Genomic DNA, 13464 nt, shown 5'->3' on the forward strand with positions numbered 1-13464 from the left:
GAAAAACAGCCCCAAAGCATGATGTTCCCACCCCCATGCTTCACAGTAGGTATGGTGTTCTTGGGATGCAACTCAGTATTCTTCTTCCTCCAAACACAAAGAGTTGAGTTTATACCAAAATGGATACATGGATGATACAGCAGAGGATTGGGAGAATGTCATGTGGTCAGATGAAACCAAAATAGAACTGTTTGGTATAAACTCAACTCGTCGTGTTTGGAGGAAGAAGAATACTGAGTTGCATCCCAAGAACACCTTACCTACTGTTAAGCATGGGGGTGGGAACATCATGCTTTGGGGCTGTTTTTCTGCTAAGGGGACAGGACGATTGATTCGTGTTAAGGAAAGAATGAATGGGGCCATTTATCGAGAGATTTTGAGCCCAAAACTCCTTCCATCAGTGAGAGCTTTGAATGGTTGACCAAATACTTATTTTCCGCCATAATTTACTAATCCTACAATGTGAATTCCTGGATTTTTTTTTTTTTCGCATTCTGTCTCTCACAGTTGAAGTGTACCTATGATGAAAATTACAGACCTCTGTCATCATTTTAAGTGGGAGAACTTGCACATCCGGTGGCTGACTAAATACTTTTTTGCCCCACTGTATATGAACACATAGTACAAGAGTCTTGACAATATCCTGTAGTGCTGCTACTTCCCAGCATCTCATCAGAAAGTCGTGTCACACCAGTGTTTCGGGAAGCGCGTCTCCATTGTTTTTGGACAAAATCTGCCATATGTGACACTTGTCCGTCGGACTCTTTGCGTTCCTAGAGGCCTGTTCTGGTCCACTTCTCGGGGTTGTGTTCTGTGTTTGTGCGTCAGACTGATCAGTGATGAAAGATGGCGCGGAATGAGAGACGTGCATCTTCCTGACAGGTCGAAACAAACAATCCCCATCAACAGGGCGTCCTGTCCTGCCCGCCACGTTGTCCGAGCTGACGGCTCCCGATTGGCTGATGGGTACCTGATGTAACGATGGTTCTGGTTGCCTCGGTTCCATTTGGTCGCCAGGGCTGTCGTCGCCACCGCGTCTACTGCGAGTCACCGGGAGGTGTGGCCTGCATTCTAATGCATCCAATGAGATCTGCGTTGTAGGTCTGATGGGGAGCTTGTTGTTACCTTGGCGACCGTTCAGCCCCTTCAGTGATCCAAATGACTTCCATTCAGAGGCATCTTCAAGGCAGCCTGGAAGAGAGCAGCATTGGGTATTTGAAGGTTGCACCGGATCTTCTACATTATTTGTACTTTCATTATGAATGCATTTTGAGTAGAAATCTTAAGGCCAAACACAATCTGATCACGGGGCACACCAAAATAGAAATAATCTGTTCCAGGGTCAAACTGCAACCATCATAAAACCTCTAATAAATTACCATTTTAAATACAATGTGTTGCTATGAATACAACATTGTAATTGTTCCCAGAAAAAAATAGATAAAACGTCTTATATTCAGGGTGTATAGATTTATACATGCAAACAAGCGCTCAAACAAGACTGTTTTTCACCTGAAAATATGTTTTAGCCTGGAAGATGAGGTGTTGTCATGTGTTCACGTGAATGTAGGGACTTAGCCAGTGTTATTGTGAAAAATTAGCATTTTTAAGTTAGGGATGTTCCGGGTCAACATTTTTGGCCCTTGATCTGATCCGATTTTGAGCCCTGATCGGATACTTTGACAAGAGATTATAGAACTGGAAATGTTTCATAGCAAGTATCTAAAGCAGAGGTAGGGAATAGGGGTGTGGGAAAAAAAATTGATTCGAATTTGAATCGCGATTCTCACGTTGTGCGATTCAGAATCGATTTTCATTTTAAAAAAATCAGTTTTTTTTTTTTTTTTTTTTTTTATCAATTAAACAAAACAATACACAGCAATACCATAACAATACAATCCAATTCCAATGGGGGTTTAGGTTCGGTACGGGGGTGTACCGAACGAGTTTCTAATCTAAAGTCTTAACAAGCTGCTTTGCTTCTTCTGCCTCTGTCTCAGCACCCAGCATTGTCCCACCCACGCAACCATCTGATTGGTTACATATATAGCGGTAACACACAATCAGCAGTGCGTATTCAGAGCGATAACAGCCTATCAGCAGTGCGTATTCAGAGCGATAACAGCCTATCAGCAGTGCGTATTCAGAGCGCATGTAGTAAATGCTTCAGCGTCGAGCAGATAGGTATTTTGCAGGTGAGCACCTCCCAGTCAACTACAACTAACATCACTTTGAGCCTGTTGACCTTCTAGAAACTTAAACTGCAGCTCAGCTCGCTCGCAGTTCTGGCTTGAGGTGAAGGCTAATTAGCTTTTAGCGTAACGTTAGCTCATTTTGCGGTGTGTGTGTTTGTGTTTTACGGACATTAAAGCTTTGAATGGCAGGGTCCCTGCTATCACATGTTGACAAAAATAAAGCATTTACATAATAAAAATCCACTACAGGCTTCCTAAATGCTGTAATAAATTAAGCATGATGAGTTGACTTGAAACTATTTATTGTTGCACTTTTTATGTGTAGAAGAAAAGTTTTGTCATTTTATTTAATCCGAGCAACAATTTGAGGCAGTTAAATGTTGATTAACGTGGGCAGGATTATTATAGTGTTCCCAGTGTTAAAAGGATAAAGCCATCGTTTACAAATTTGGTAAATAAATAACCAAAAAATGTATATTTTGCTGTTTTCTGACTGTACCGAAAATGAACCGAACCGTACCTCTAAACCGAGGTACGTACCGAACTGAAGTTTTAGTGTATCGTTACACCCCTAGTGCATAATACATTTTTTTCTATAAATACCAGCATTCATGGTGAAAGTTATTTACACACATTTAACACCTCTTTTTTGTGCACAGCAACCTTCACATAAGGCCTCGGGTGTGTTTGTGTGAGTGCCAGGAAGAAAAAGTTGTTTGTTACCAACAGTTGGTTTGCATGCATAAATCTCCAGATACAAGGGAGACGCTTTTTTGACACACAGTCCTATATTCAAATCAATCTGATAATTTTGGGACATTAAAACCTTATTCATACATTACCTTTGAGATCAATGTCGTTCTTGCTGAAGAATTGATGCCAGGTGTCCCAGAACTCATCGTCTTCTAAGGCCTCCTCTAACACAGAAAAGAGGAAATTATCGGACGAAAATTAATAATTCTACTGTGCCCTTTACAGGCCTACTGAAACCCACTACTACCGACCACACAGTTTGATAGTTTATATATCAATGATGAAATATTAACATTGCAACACATGCCAATACGGCTGGTTTAGTGTACTATATTGCAATTTTCAATTTCCTGCGAGTTTCTTGTTGAAAACGTCGCGGAATGATGACGCTGTGCGCGTGACGTCACGGACTGTCGGGAAATATTAGCTCAGCACCACTTACGACTAAAAGTCTTCTCTTTTCATCGCATAATTAATTACACAGTAATTTGGATATCCGTGTTGCTGAATCTTTTGCAATTTGTCCAATTAATAATGGAGACTATAAAGAACACTGCTGTTGGTGGAAAGCGTTGTATTGCAGCTGTCTTTAGCACGGAGACACAGCCAGTGTTTCTTTGTTTTTAACACAGAGCAGTCAAGCAAACATGTTTCTCTACGTCAACCAGCATGTTTTTGGATGGGAAAATTGTGAATATATATTTTACCGGAGACATCATTGGATTATTCGTCCTCCTGCAGTAGCTGTTTAAAAGGCAGCTGTGAGCTTGGCTCCTCGGCTTCTCTCTGAGACACTGCGCGTTCACCGCAGCCATCCGACCTCGAGGTATGTCTTTACAATCTTTTACAATCTTTAAAATCTCACTAAAACACTATTAAAACAATAAGCAGATAAGGGATTTCCAGAATTATCCTAGTAAATGTGTCTAATTACATCTGAAACGCTCACACTTCCACCGGCCGGAGCTGTCGCTTACTTTATTTTATTTTTTTATTTTTTCTAGTCCTTCGCTATCAATATCATCATCCACAAAACTTTTATCCTTGCTCAAATTAATGGGGAAATTGTCGTTTTGTGGGTTCTTCCCAGGATGTTGTAGTCGTAATGATTTGTGCAGTCCTTTGAGACATTTGTGATTTGGGGCTATATAAATAAACATTGATTGATTGATGGTTTTCTCGGTCCGAATAGCTCTTGCTGCTGGTGGCTCCCATTAAAAACAATGTGAGGACGTGAGGAGCTCTCACCCTTGTGACGCCATCGTCTGCGAGGTCTAAAGGCGAGGCTTTTTTTATCAGCACCAAAAGTTGCGAACTTTATCGTCGATGTTCTATACTAAATCCTTTCAGCAAAAATATGGCAATATTGCGAAATGATCAAGTATGACACATAGAATGGACCTGGTATCCCCGTTTAAATAAGAAAATCTCATTTCAGGGCTTCACGGTGGCAGAGGGGTTAGTGCGTCTGCCTCACAATACAAAGGTCCTGCAGTCCTGGGTTCAAATCCAGGCTGGGGATCTTTCTGTGTGGAGTTTGCATGTCCTCCCCGTGAATGCGTGGGTTCCCTCCGGGTACTCCGGCTTCCTCCCACTTCCAAAAACATGCACCTGGGATAGGTTGATTGGCAACACTAAATTGGCCCTAGTGTGTGAATGTGAGTGTGAATGTTGTCTGTCTTTCTGTGTTGGCCCTGCGATGAGGTGGCGACCTGTCCAGGGTGTACCCCGCCTTCCGCCCGATTGTAGCTGAGATAGGCGCCAGCGCCCCCCGCGACCCCGAAAGGGAATAAGCTGGTAGAAAATGGATGGATGGATCATTTCAGTAAGCCTTTAATTACTTTACAAAAGGGTATAATTACAGTTTACTTCACGGCACGACGGGAGCACAGTAACTCTAAATGAAGCAGGCTTTTGGTGACAACACCATTAATCTCAGTTACAAATGTGTCAGAGCCTAATGAGAGCTGCTGTTTTGCTTTCAATGAACATCTATTTCCATTTCAGAGCTTACAATGAAGCATTTACCGATTGTAAAGGTGGGCGGTGTGCCTCTAGTTGCGTCCGCTGACCCACTACTGAGCTCAGAAGCAGTTTTGGTGCCGCCGTTTGAGAGTGTCCCATCGCCCTCCAGCAGAGGCCGCTCATACAGGACTGGAGAGCTGTTTTCATAGGGAGACGCCTCTCCGCTGGACATGGACTCGTTCGAGGAGCACCTTTCCATCAACGTGGGCGCACATGGTCCAACCACACCTGAGACGCTAATGGATACAAACCATTAGTGTGTAAGATGGTTGATAGGTGGAGGTGTGTCAATGATTAGCTCAGACTACTTTTCAACACTCACCAGTATGGAGTCTCTTTCCGCCGCAGTAAGTAATCTACAACGTCAGGATCTGTTTCTAGCAGACTCAGCAGAACCTCATTCTGGAGGTCAGCAGGAACCTGGAGGTTTATGTTGTGTTATATTTTGTACTGTACAAAAAGTGTATATGCTTTCTGTTAGTCATAGACATTACAAAGTTCTCCTGTGCTTTGGGCCCCAGTACAACATCCCAATTTATGGTCTCAGTCCAGTAGTTGCATATTGTAGAAGTTATATAATTGATAATCTACCAACCCTGTTTCTATATGAGTTGGGAAATTGTATTAGATGTAAATATAAATGGAATACAATGATTTGCAAATCATTTTCAACCACATTCAATTGAATGCACTACAAAGACAATATTTGATGTTCAAACTCATACACTATTTATTTTTTTTGCAAATAATAATTAACTTAGAATTTCATGGCTGCAACACGTGCCAAAGTAGTTGGGAAAGGGCATGTTCACCACTGTGTTGCATCACCTTTTCTTTTAACAACACTCAATAAACGTTTGGGAACTGACGAAACTAATTGTTGAAGCTTTGAAAGTGGAATTCTTTCCCATACTTGTTTTATGTGGAGCTTAACACGTTCAACAGTCCTAGGTCTCCGCTGTCGTATTTTGCGCTTTATTACACATTTTCGATGGAAGACAGGTCTGACTGCAGGCGGGCCAGTAAAATACCTGCACTCTTTTTTTACGAAGCCACGCGATTGTATTACGTGCTGAATGTGGCTTGGCATTGTCTTGCTGAAATAAGCAGGGGCGACCATGAAAAAGATGGCGCTTAGATGGCAGCAGATGTTCCAAAACCTGTATGTACCTTTCAGCATTAATGGTGCCTTCACAGATGTGTAAGTTACCCATGCCTTGGGCACAAATGCAACCCCATATCATCACAAATGCTGGGTTTTGAACTTTGTATCTGGATGGTTCGCTTCCCCTTTGGTCCGGATGGCACAATGTCGAATATTTCCAAAAACAATTTGAAATGTGGACTCGTCAGACCACAGAACACTTTTCCACTTTGCATCAGTTCATCTTAGATGATCTCGGGCCTAGAGAAAACAGTGGTGATTTTGGATGTTGTTGATAAATGGCTTTCGCTTTGCATAGTAGAGCTTTAACTTGCACTTACAGATGTAGCAACGAACTGTATTTAGTGACAGTGGTTTTCTGAAGTGGTTCCTCAGCCATGTGGTGATATCCTTTAGAGATTAATGTCGGTTTTTGATACAGCGCCGTCTGAGGAATCGAAGGTCACGGTCATTCAATATTGTTTTCCTGCCATGCCGCTTACGTGGAGTGATTTCTCCAGATTCTCTGAACCTTTTGATGATATTATCGAACGTAGATGTTGAAATCCCTAAATTTCTTGCAATTGCACTTTGAGAAACGTTGTTCTTAAACTGTTTGACTATTTGCTCACGCAGTTGTGGACAAGGGGTGTACCTCGCCCCATCCTTTCTTGTGAAAGACTGAGCATTTTTTGGGAAGCTGTTTTTATACCCAATCATGGCACTCACCTGTTCCCAACTAGCCTGCACACCTGTGGGATGTTCCAAATAAGGGTTTGATGAGCATTCCTTAACTTTATCAGTATTTATTGCCACCTTTCCCAACATCTTTGTCACGTGTTGCTGTCATAAATTTCTAAAGAAAAAAAATGTTTATCAGTTTGAACATCAAATATGCCTTTGTAGCTGGATTTGCAAATAATTGTATTCCGTTTACATCCAACACAATTTCCCAACTCATATGGAAACGGGGTTTGTATTTTTAAACAAGTAATAATAGCATGTCTTTGCAGCAGGTTTTCTTATTTGCAATGCAATTCCTGTTTAAAGTTTAAAAACAGTTCAGGATTAAATTGCTGCCGTAAGGTACTGCTTTGTTTATCCACAACCATAAAAGCGCACTTGCGAAAACTCATAAAGTTAATGTTTACAGTTTATTAGGCTTCTCTGCGCTACAGTAAAACATTCCACTCTCATGATAGTAAACAGTTTATGGTGAGGAGGACTTACCAAAAACAGAGATTCACATGCATCAATCATGGTTTGGACTACTCTGATGATGGCGCTGCTCTCCTCGGCGCGGGCTAGACTCTGGACCGCAAACTCTTTGTCTGGGTTTTTTTGCTTGTGCAAGAGGTTGGGCCCAAGGATGGTGGCTAAATTTAATGAGGTCATCTTGTTTCCTGGTTTCTGAACAAAAATCAAAAACAATGTTTTACTAAGCTTTATTCCAGTGCATTTAAACATTATGTATTCACTAGTTCAGGTTTGTGCTTGCTAAAATGCTCCTTAGTCACGGACTGCTGCAAAAAAAAAAATGAACCAACCAAGATCTTCTATTCAAACACTTCACTCTGACATCTTACATAGAGAGGTTAATTACAAACATTGTAGGTACTGTGCACCGCTCTGCCACCTTTAATGTATCACTAATCACTGGGGGGGTTGACAACGACCTTTTTGTAGGGTAATAAGCCGACGCACACTTTTCTTATGCCCTTTTCATTTTACTTAATAAGGTCACCTAAATATTAGACACATGTCCCACCATGACACTGTTGAGCTTTATACCACTGCAATGACTACACTAAATACAAAAAATACACCTTAATGTCCAGTTACTGTAATGTCCATGTATTGTAACCAGGAGTGTTTGTTTACTCAGCTGCAGGGAGTATCAGCCATACTTGCAAACCCTCACGGCTTTTCTAGGAGACTCACGAAATTCAGTGCCTCTCCCGAAAACCTCCCGGGACAAATTTTCTCCCGAAAATCTCCCGAAATCCATGCGGACCCGAGTGATGTGTCGACAGCTTGTTTTCACGTCCGCTTTCCCACAATATAAACAGAGTGCCTGCCCAATGACGTTATAACTGTAGAATGATCGAGGGCGAATTCTTGGTTTCTTATGTGGGTTTATTGTTAGGCAGTCTCATTAAGGTCCTCCCAGCGCGGAAACAACACACAACAACAGCCGTCACGTTTTCGTCTACCGTAAAGCAGTTTGTCTGCCGTACACAGCAATGTTGTGACACTCTTAAACAGGACAATACTGCCATCTACAGTACATGCATAAATGACAATAACATTACGGCATTTAGAGCAGTGGTTCTCAACCTTTTTTCAGTGAACATTTTTTAATTCAAGTACCCCCTAAACAGAGCAAAGCATTTTTGGGTGAATAAAAAAAGATAAAGAAGTAAAATACAGCACTATGTCATCAGTTTCTGATTTATTAAATTGTATAAATATTGCTCATTTGTAGTGGTCTTTTTTGAACTATTTGGAAAAAAAGATATCAATCAATCAATCAATCAATGTTTACTTATATAGCCCTAAATCACTAGTGTCTCAAAGGGCTGCACAAACCACTACGACATCCTCGGTAGGCCCACATAAGGGCAAGGAAAACTCACACCCAGTGGGACGTCGGTGACAATGATGACTATGAGAACCTTGGAGAGGAGGAAAGCAATGGATGTCGAGCGGGTCTAACATGATACTGTGAAAGTTCGATCCATAATGGATCCAACACAGTCGCGAGAGTCCAGTCCAAAGCGGATCCAACACAGCAGCAAGAGTCCCGTTCACAGCGGAGCCAGCAGGAAACCATCCCAAGCGGAGGGTGATCAGCAGTGCAGAGATGTCCCCAGCCGATACACAGGCAAGCAGTACATGGCCACCGGATCGGACCGGACCCCCTCCACAAAGGAGAGTGGGACATAGAAGAAAAAGAAAAGAAACGACAGATCAACTGGTCTAAAAAGGGAGTCTATTTAAAGGCTAGAGTATACAAATGAGTTTTAAGGTGAGACTTCTACTGAGGTGGCATCTCGAACTGTTACCGGGAGGGCATTCCAGAGTACTGGAGCCCGAAATGAAAAAGCTCTATAGCCCGCAGACTTTTTTTGGGCTTTGGGAATCACTAATAAGCCGGAGTCCTTTGAACGCAGATTTCTTGCCGGGACATATGGTACAATACAATCGGCAAGATAGGATGGAGCTAGACCGTGTAGTATTTTATACGTAAGTAGTAAAACCTTAAAGTCACATCTTAAGTGCACAGGAAGCCAGTGCAGGTGAGCCAGTACAGGCGTAATGTGATCAAACTTTCTTGTTCTTGTCAAAAGTCTAGCAGCCGCATTTTGTACCAACTGTAATCTTTTAATGCTAGACATGGGGAGACCCAAAAATAATACGTTACAGTAATCGAGGCGAGACGTAACAAACGCATGGATAATGATCTCAGCGTCTTTAGTGGACAGAATGGAGCGAATTTTAGCGATATTACGGAGATGAAAGAAGGCCGTTTTAGTAACGCTTTTAATGTGTGGCTCAAAGGAGAGAGTTGAGTCGAAGATAATACCCAGATTCTTTACCGTGTCGCCTTGTTTAATTGTTTGGTTGTCAAATGTTAGAGTTGTATTATTAAATAGAGTTTGGTGTCTAGGAGGACCGATAATCAGCATTTCCGTTTTTTTGGCGTTGAGTTGCAAAAAGTTAGCGGACATCCATTGTTTAATTTCATTAAGACACGCCTCCAGCTGACTACAATCCGGCGTGTTGGTCAGCTTTAGGGGCATGTAGAGTTGGGTGTCATCAGCATAACAGTGAAAGCTAACACCGTATTTGCGTATGATGTCACCTAGCGGCAGCATGTAGATGCTGAAGAGTGCAGGGCCAAGGACCGAACCCTGGACCTTAACGTAGTCCGAGGTCACATTGTTATGGGAGACACACTGCATCCTATCAGTAAGATAAGAGTTAAACCAAGACAGGGCTAAGTCTGACATACCAATTCGTGTTTTGATACGTTCTAATAAAATATTATGATCGACGGTATCGAAAGCAGCGCTAAGATCGAGGAGCAGCAACATAGATGACGCATCAGAATCCATCGTTAGCAATAGATCATTAGTCATTTTTGCGAGGGCTGTCTCCGTGGAGTGATTTGCCCTGAAACTGGATTGAAAGGTTTCACATAGATTGTTAGACGCTAAGTGTTCATTTAACTGCTCCGTAACAATTTTTTCGAGGATTTTTGAAATAAAGGGAAGGTGAGACACCGGTCGGTAGTTCACCATGAGGTCAGGATCGAGGTTAGGTCTTTTAAGAAGAGGATGAATAACCGCTTTTTTGAATGCTAGGGGAACAGTGCCCGAGGAAAGTGATAAGTTTATAATATTTAGCACTGATGGACCTAATAATACAAAGAGCTCCTTGATCAGTTTCCCAGGAAGTGGGTCAAGTAAACATGTTTGTTTTATTCCATTTACACGTAACAATTCCTCTAATGTTATTTCCTCAAAACGAGAGAAACTATTTTGGAGGGCAGTATCCGCCGTATATACAATCGTATATACAATATATAAAAATAACTAACAACTTGTTGAAATATAAACAAGTAATTCAATTATAAATAAAGATTTCTACACATACTGCGATAAGGTGGCGACTTGTCCAGGGTGTACCCCGCCTTCCGCCCGATTGTAGCTGAGATGGGCACCAGCGCCCCCCGCGACCCCAAAGGGAATACGTGGTAGAAAATAGATGGATGGATGGATAGCTGTAAATATACTCCTCCCCTCTTAACCACACCCCCAACAACACCCCACCCCCCACCTCCCGAAATCGGAGGTTTTAAGGCTGGCAAGTATGGTATCAGGATATAACCTGGGATGACACATTTTAGGGAGAGAGGCCCTTTTTTACCATGCATTTGAATAATATTTAATAATAAATGTCAATATTCCAATCATTGTGCCCTGTGTCCATATTGCCACACTATCACAAGTCACTTTTTCGGACACATACGGAATAAATCTGTTCTCTCTCTTACTAGGTATGTCCCGATCCAATACTGATATTGGTTTAATACCAGCAAAACAATAAGTATCTAGTTATAACGACTGTTACCAACAATCTTAGAAAGAAGCTCCGATACAAACATTCCTTGTGCAAAGCTGGAATGCCATCCATCCATCCATTTTCTACAGCTTGTCCCTTTCGGGGTTGTTGGAGCCTATCTCAGTTGCCCATTAACATCTAAATATTCTCCAATAAGCACACAAGTTTGGTCTTTTTTTGTGTTTTAGTCAAGTCATTTACGCAGGGTATACATGCTAGGCTTAGGCTACGAGGAGATGGCAAATACACAACAGCTAAGCACACAAGCTAGACATAAATGTCCTTAATTCAACAATATTGCAGTCTAAAACACCGCATTTGTCAATATAAACAAATACACATACAAAGTCTCCAGGGCAGAAATGTATTAGAAAGTATCCGGTAAAAAAACGTACGAGCATCATTTAACTTACAGTGTAATTAGCTTCACTTTTTGTGGCCATTATTTGTCTCCAAAGAACAAATTACCACTCCAATTCAACTTAAAGATAGCATACATCTGTAAATGGGTTTGTGTTCCTCCTACCTTCCATTATTCACTGGGTAATTCACTTAATCAAATTAAATTAACCAGATATCAATATTCTTATTCAATGATATCCTAGGATATCACTGTTGTATCTAAAAATAAAAATAAAAAATAAAAATAAATAAATAATATTACTATTTATTTTTTTTTCGGCTTTTGACTCCCTCGACCGCTCATAAAAGAAATGGTACTCTGTCTGTGAATGGAGCTTGTAGTTACATATTATATAAATATTTAACACATATGTATATAAATATGTGCATAAAGTGACGTAATTATATTCCAACTCCGCGTTCTTCTTGGTCATCGCCGCCGCCGGACCACACCACCACAAATAGAGGCCTGACCTGTGGGAAACACTGCTATGATTTGCATTGACTTAATATCAGTATCGGCAAATTATCAATGCTCCAATATCGGTAACGTTTGGAAATTAAAAAATTGTTTTTATTGAATATAAATATACATCCATCCTTTTTCTACCGCTTGTCCCTTTCGGGGTCAGGGGGTGCTGGAGCCTATCTCAGCTGCACACGGTGGGTTGGGTCACCACCAACGTTCCCTCTAAGGTGCGCGCCTGCGCATTGCTCACAAGCCCTCTGCGCACAGAGTCAAATCTCATCTGAACTATAAACAAAATAAACAGATAACAATTTGTTCTGTATGATTTTGCAATGGAACTGTGAATAACAGGTGACGGCAAGCTGCCACAAGAGAGAAAACAATATCCGTCAACACTGTTAAATTATTAAGTCTGTCGAGACGCTTTAAAGAGCGCAGAAATTCCATCCATTACACAAAACTGTTTGTCGGCCATAACCACAACAGAAACATAGTAAAAAAAAATGTCTATCTCGCAAAACTGGTCATTGTCTGCCGTACAAAGCAGGCTTAAACCAACTCTTTGTCATCTGTCATATCGACAGCAGCCGTTCTGTCTCTCTTACTTGCTCCAATGCACGCAGTCAAGGCACTTCGCCCGTGATGCATTTATGGCCACACAAAAAGTCGGATAACTCCAACACCACACAAAGGGTCAATTCCAGATCGTTACACTATGACTCCCCAAACAGATGTGCTTATATTACTGTCAATTATTAAAAATGTTGTTTTTTATGAATATTAATCATGGAACGCTGTCACTAAACTGTTTCTCAGCCTTTTTTCAGTGATGTACCCCCTGTGAACATTTTTTAATTCAAGTACCCCCTAATTTTTGGTTGAAAAAAAAAAGAGTTAAAGAAGTAAAATACAGCACTATGTCATTAGTTTTCGATTTATTAAATTGTATAACAGTGCAAAATATAGCTCATTTGTAGTGGTCTTTCTTGAAATATTTGGAAAAAAAGATTAAAAAAAAAACTAAAAACTTGTTGAATAAACAAGTGATTCAATTATAAATAAATATTTCTACACATAGAAGTAATCATCAATTCAAAGTGCTCTCTTAGGGGATTGTAATAGAGATCCATCTGGATTCATGAACTTAATTCTAAACATTTATTTTACAAAAAAATAAATCTTTAACATCAATATTTATGGAACATGTCCCCAAAAAATCTAGCTGTCAACACTGAACATTACATTTTTGCATTTCTTTTCACAGTTTATGAACTTACATTGATATTTTGTTGAAGTATGGTAAGTAAGTAAGTACTTGTATAGCGCTTTTCTACCCCATTTTAAAAGGA

General features: G+C 40.8%; 1 protein-coding gene across 7 annotated transcripts in view; it reads right to left on the reverse strand.

Annotated features, from left to right (window-relative positions):
* LOC133537918 (rho GTPase-activating protein 6-like) overlaps positions 1 to 13464 on the reverse strand; it is a 115035-nt gene that overhangs the window by 56859 nt on the left and 44712 nt on the right. For 2 of the 7 annotated variants that reach the window (XR_009802891.1, XM_061879077.1), the window contains exons 9-13: positions 7348 to 7527; positions 5296 to 5393; positions 4977 to 5209; positions 3038 to 3112; positions 971 to 1191 (exon numbers count right to left, since the gene is read on the reverse strand). Coding sequence is in view for 6 of the 7 variants with exons in the window: in XM_061879077.1 (XP_061735061.1) it covers positions 971 to 1191; positions 3038 to 3112; positions 4977 to 5209; positions 5296 to 5393; positions 7348 to 7527 (807 nt within the window). In the remaining variant the exon portion in view is untranslated. Of the gene's footprint in view, positions 1 to 417; positions 1192 to 3037; positions 3113 to 4976; positions 5210 to 5295; positions 5394 to 7347; positions 7528 to 13464 lie in introns of those variants that run through there. The other 5 variants (XM_061879078.1, XM_061879073.1, XM_061879075.1 and 2 more) reach the window with 5 other exon arrangements.

This window comes from Nerophis ophidion, linkage group LG19 (assembly GCF_033978795.1).
Source record: "Nerophis ophidion isolate RoL-2023_Sa linkage group LG19, RoL_Noph_v1.0, whole genome shotgun sequence".
NCBI lineage: Eukaryota > Metazoa > Chordata > Actinopteri > Syngnathiformes > Syngnathidae > Nerophis > Nerophis ophidion.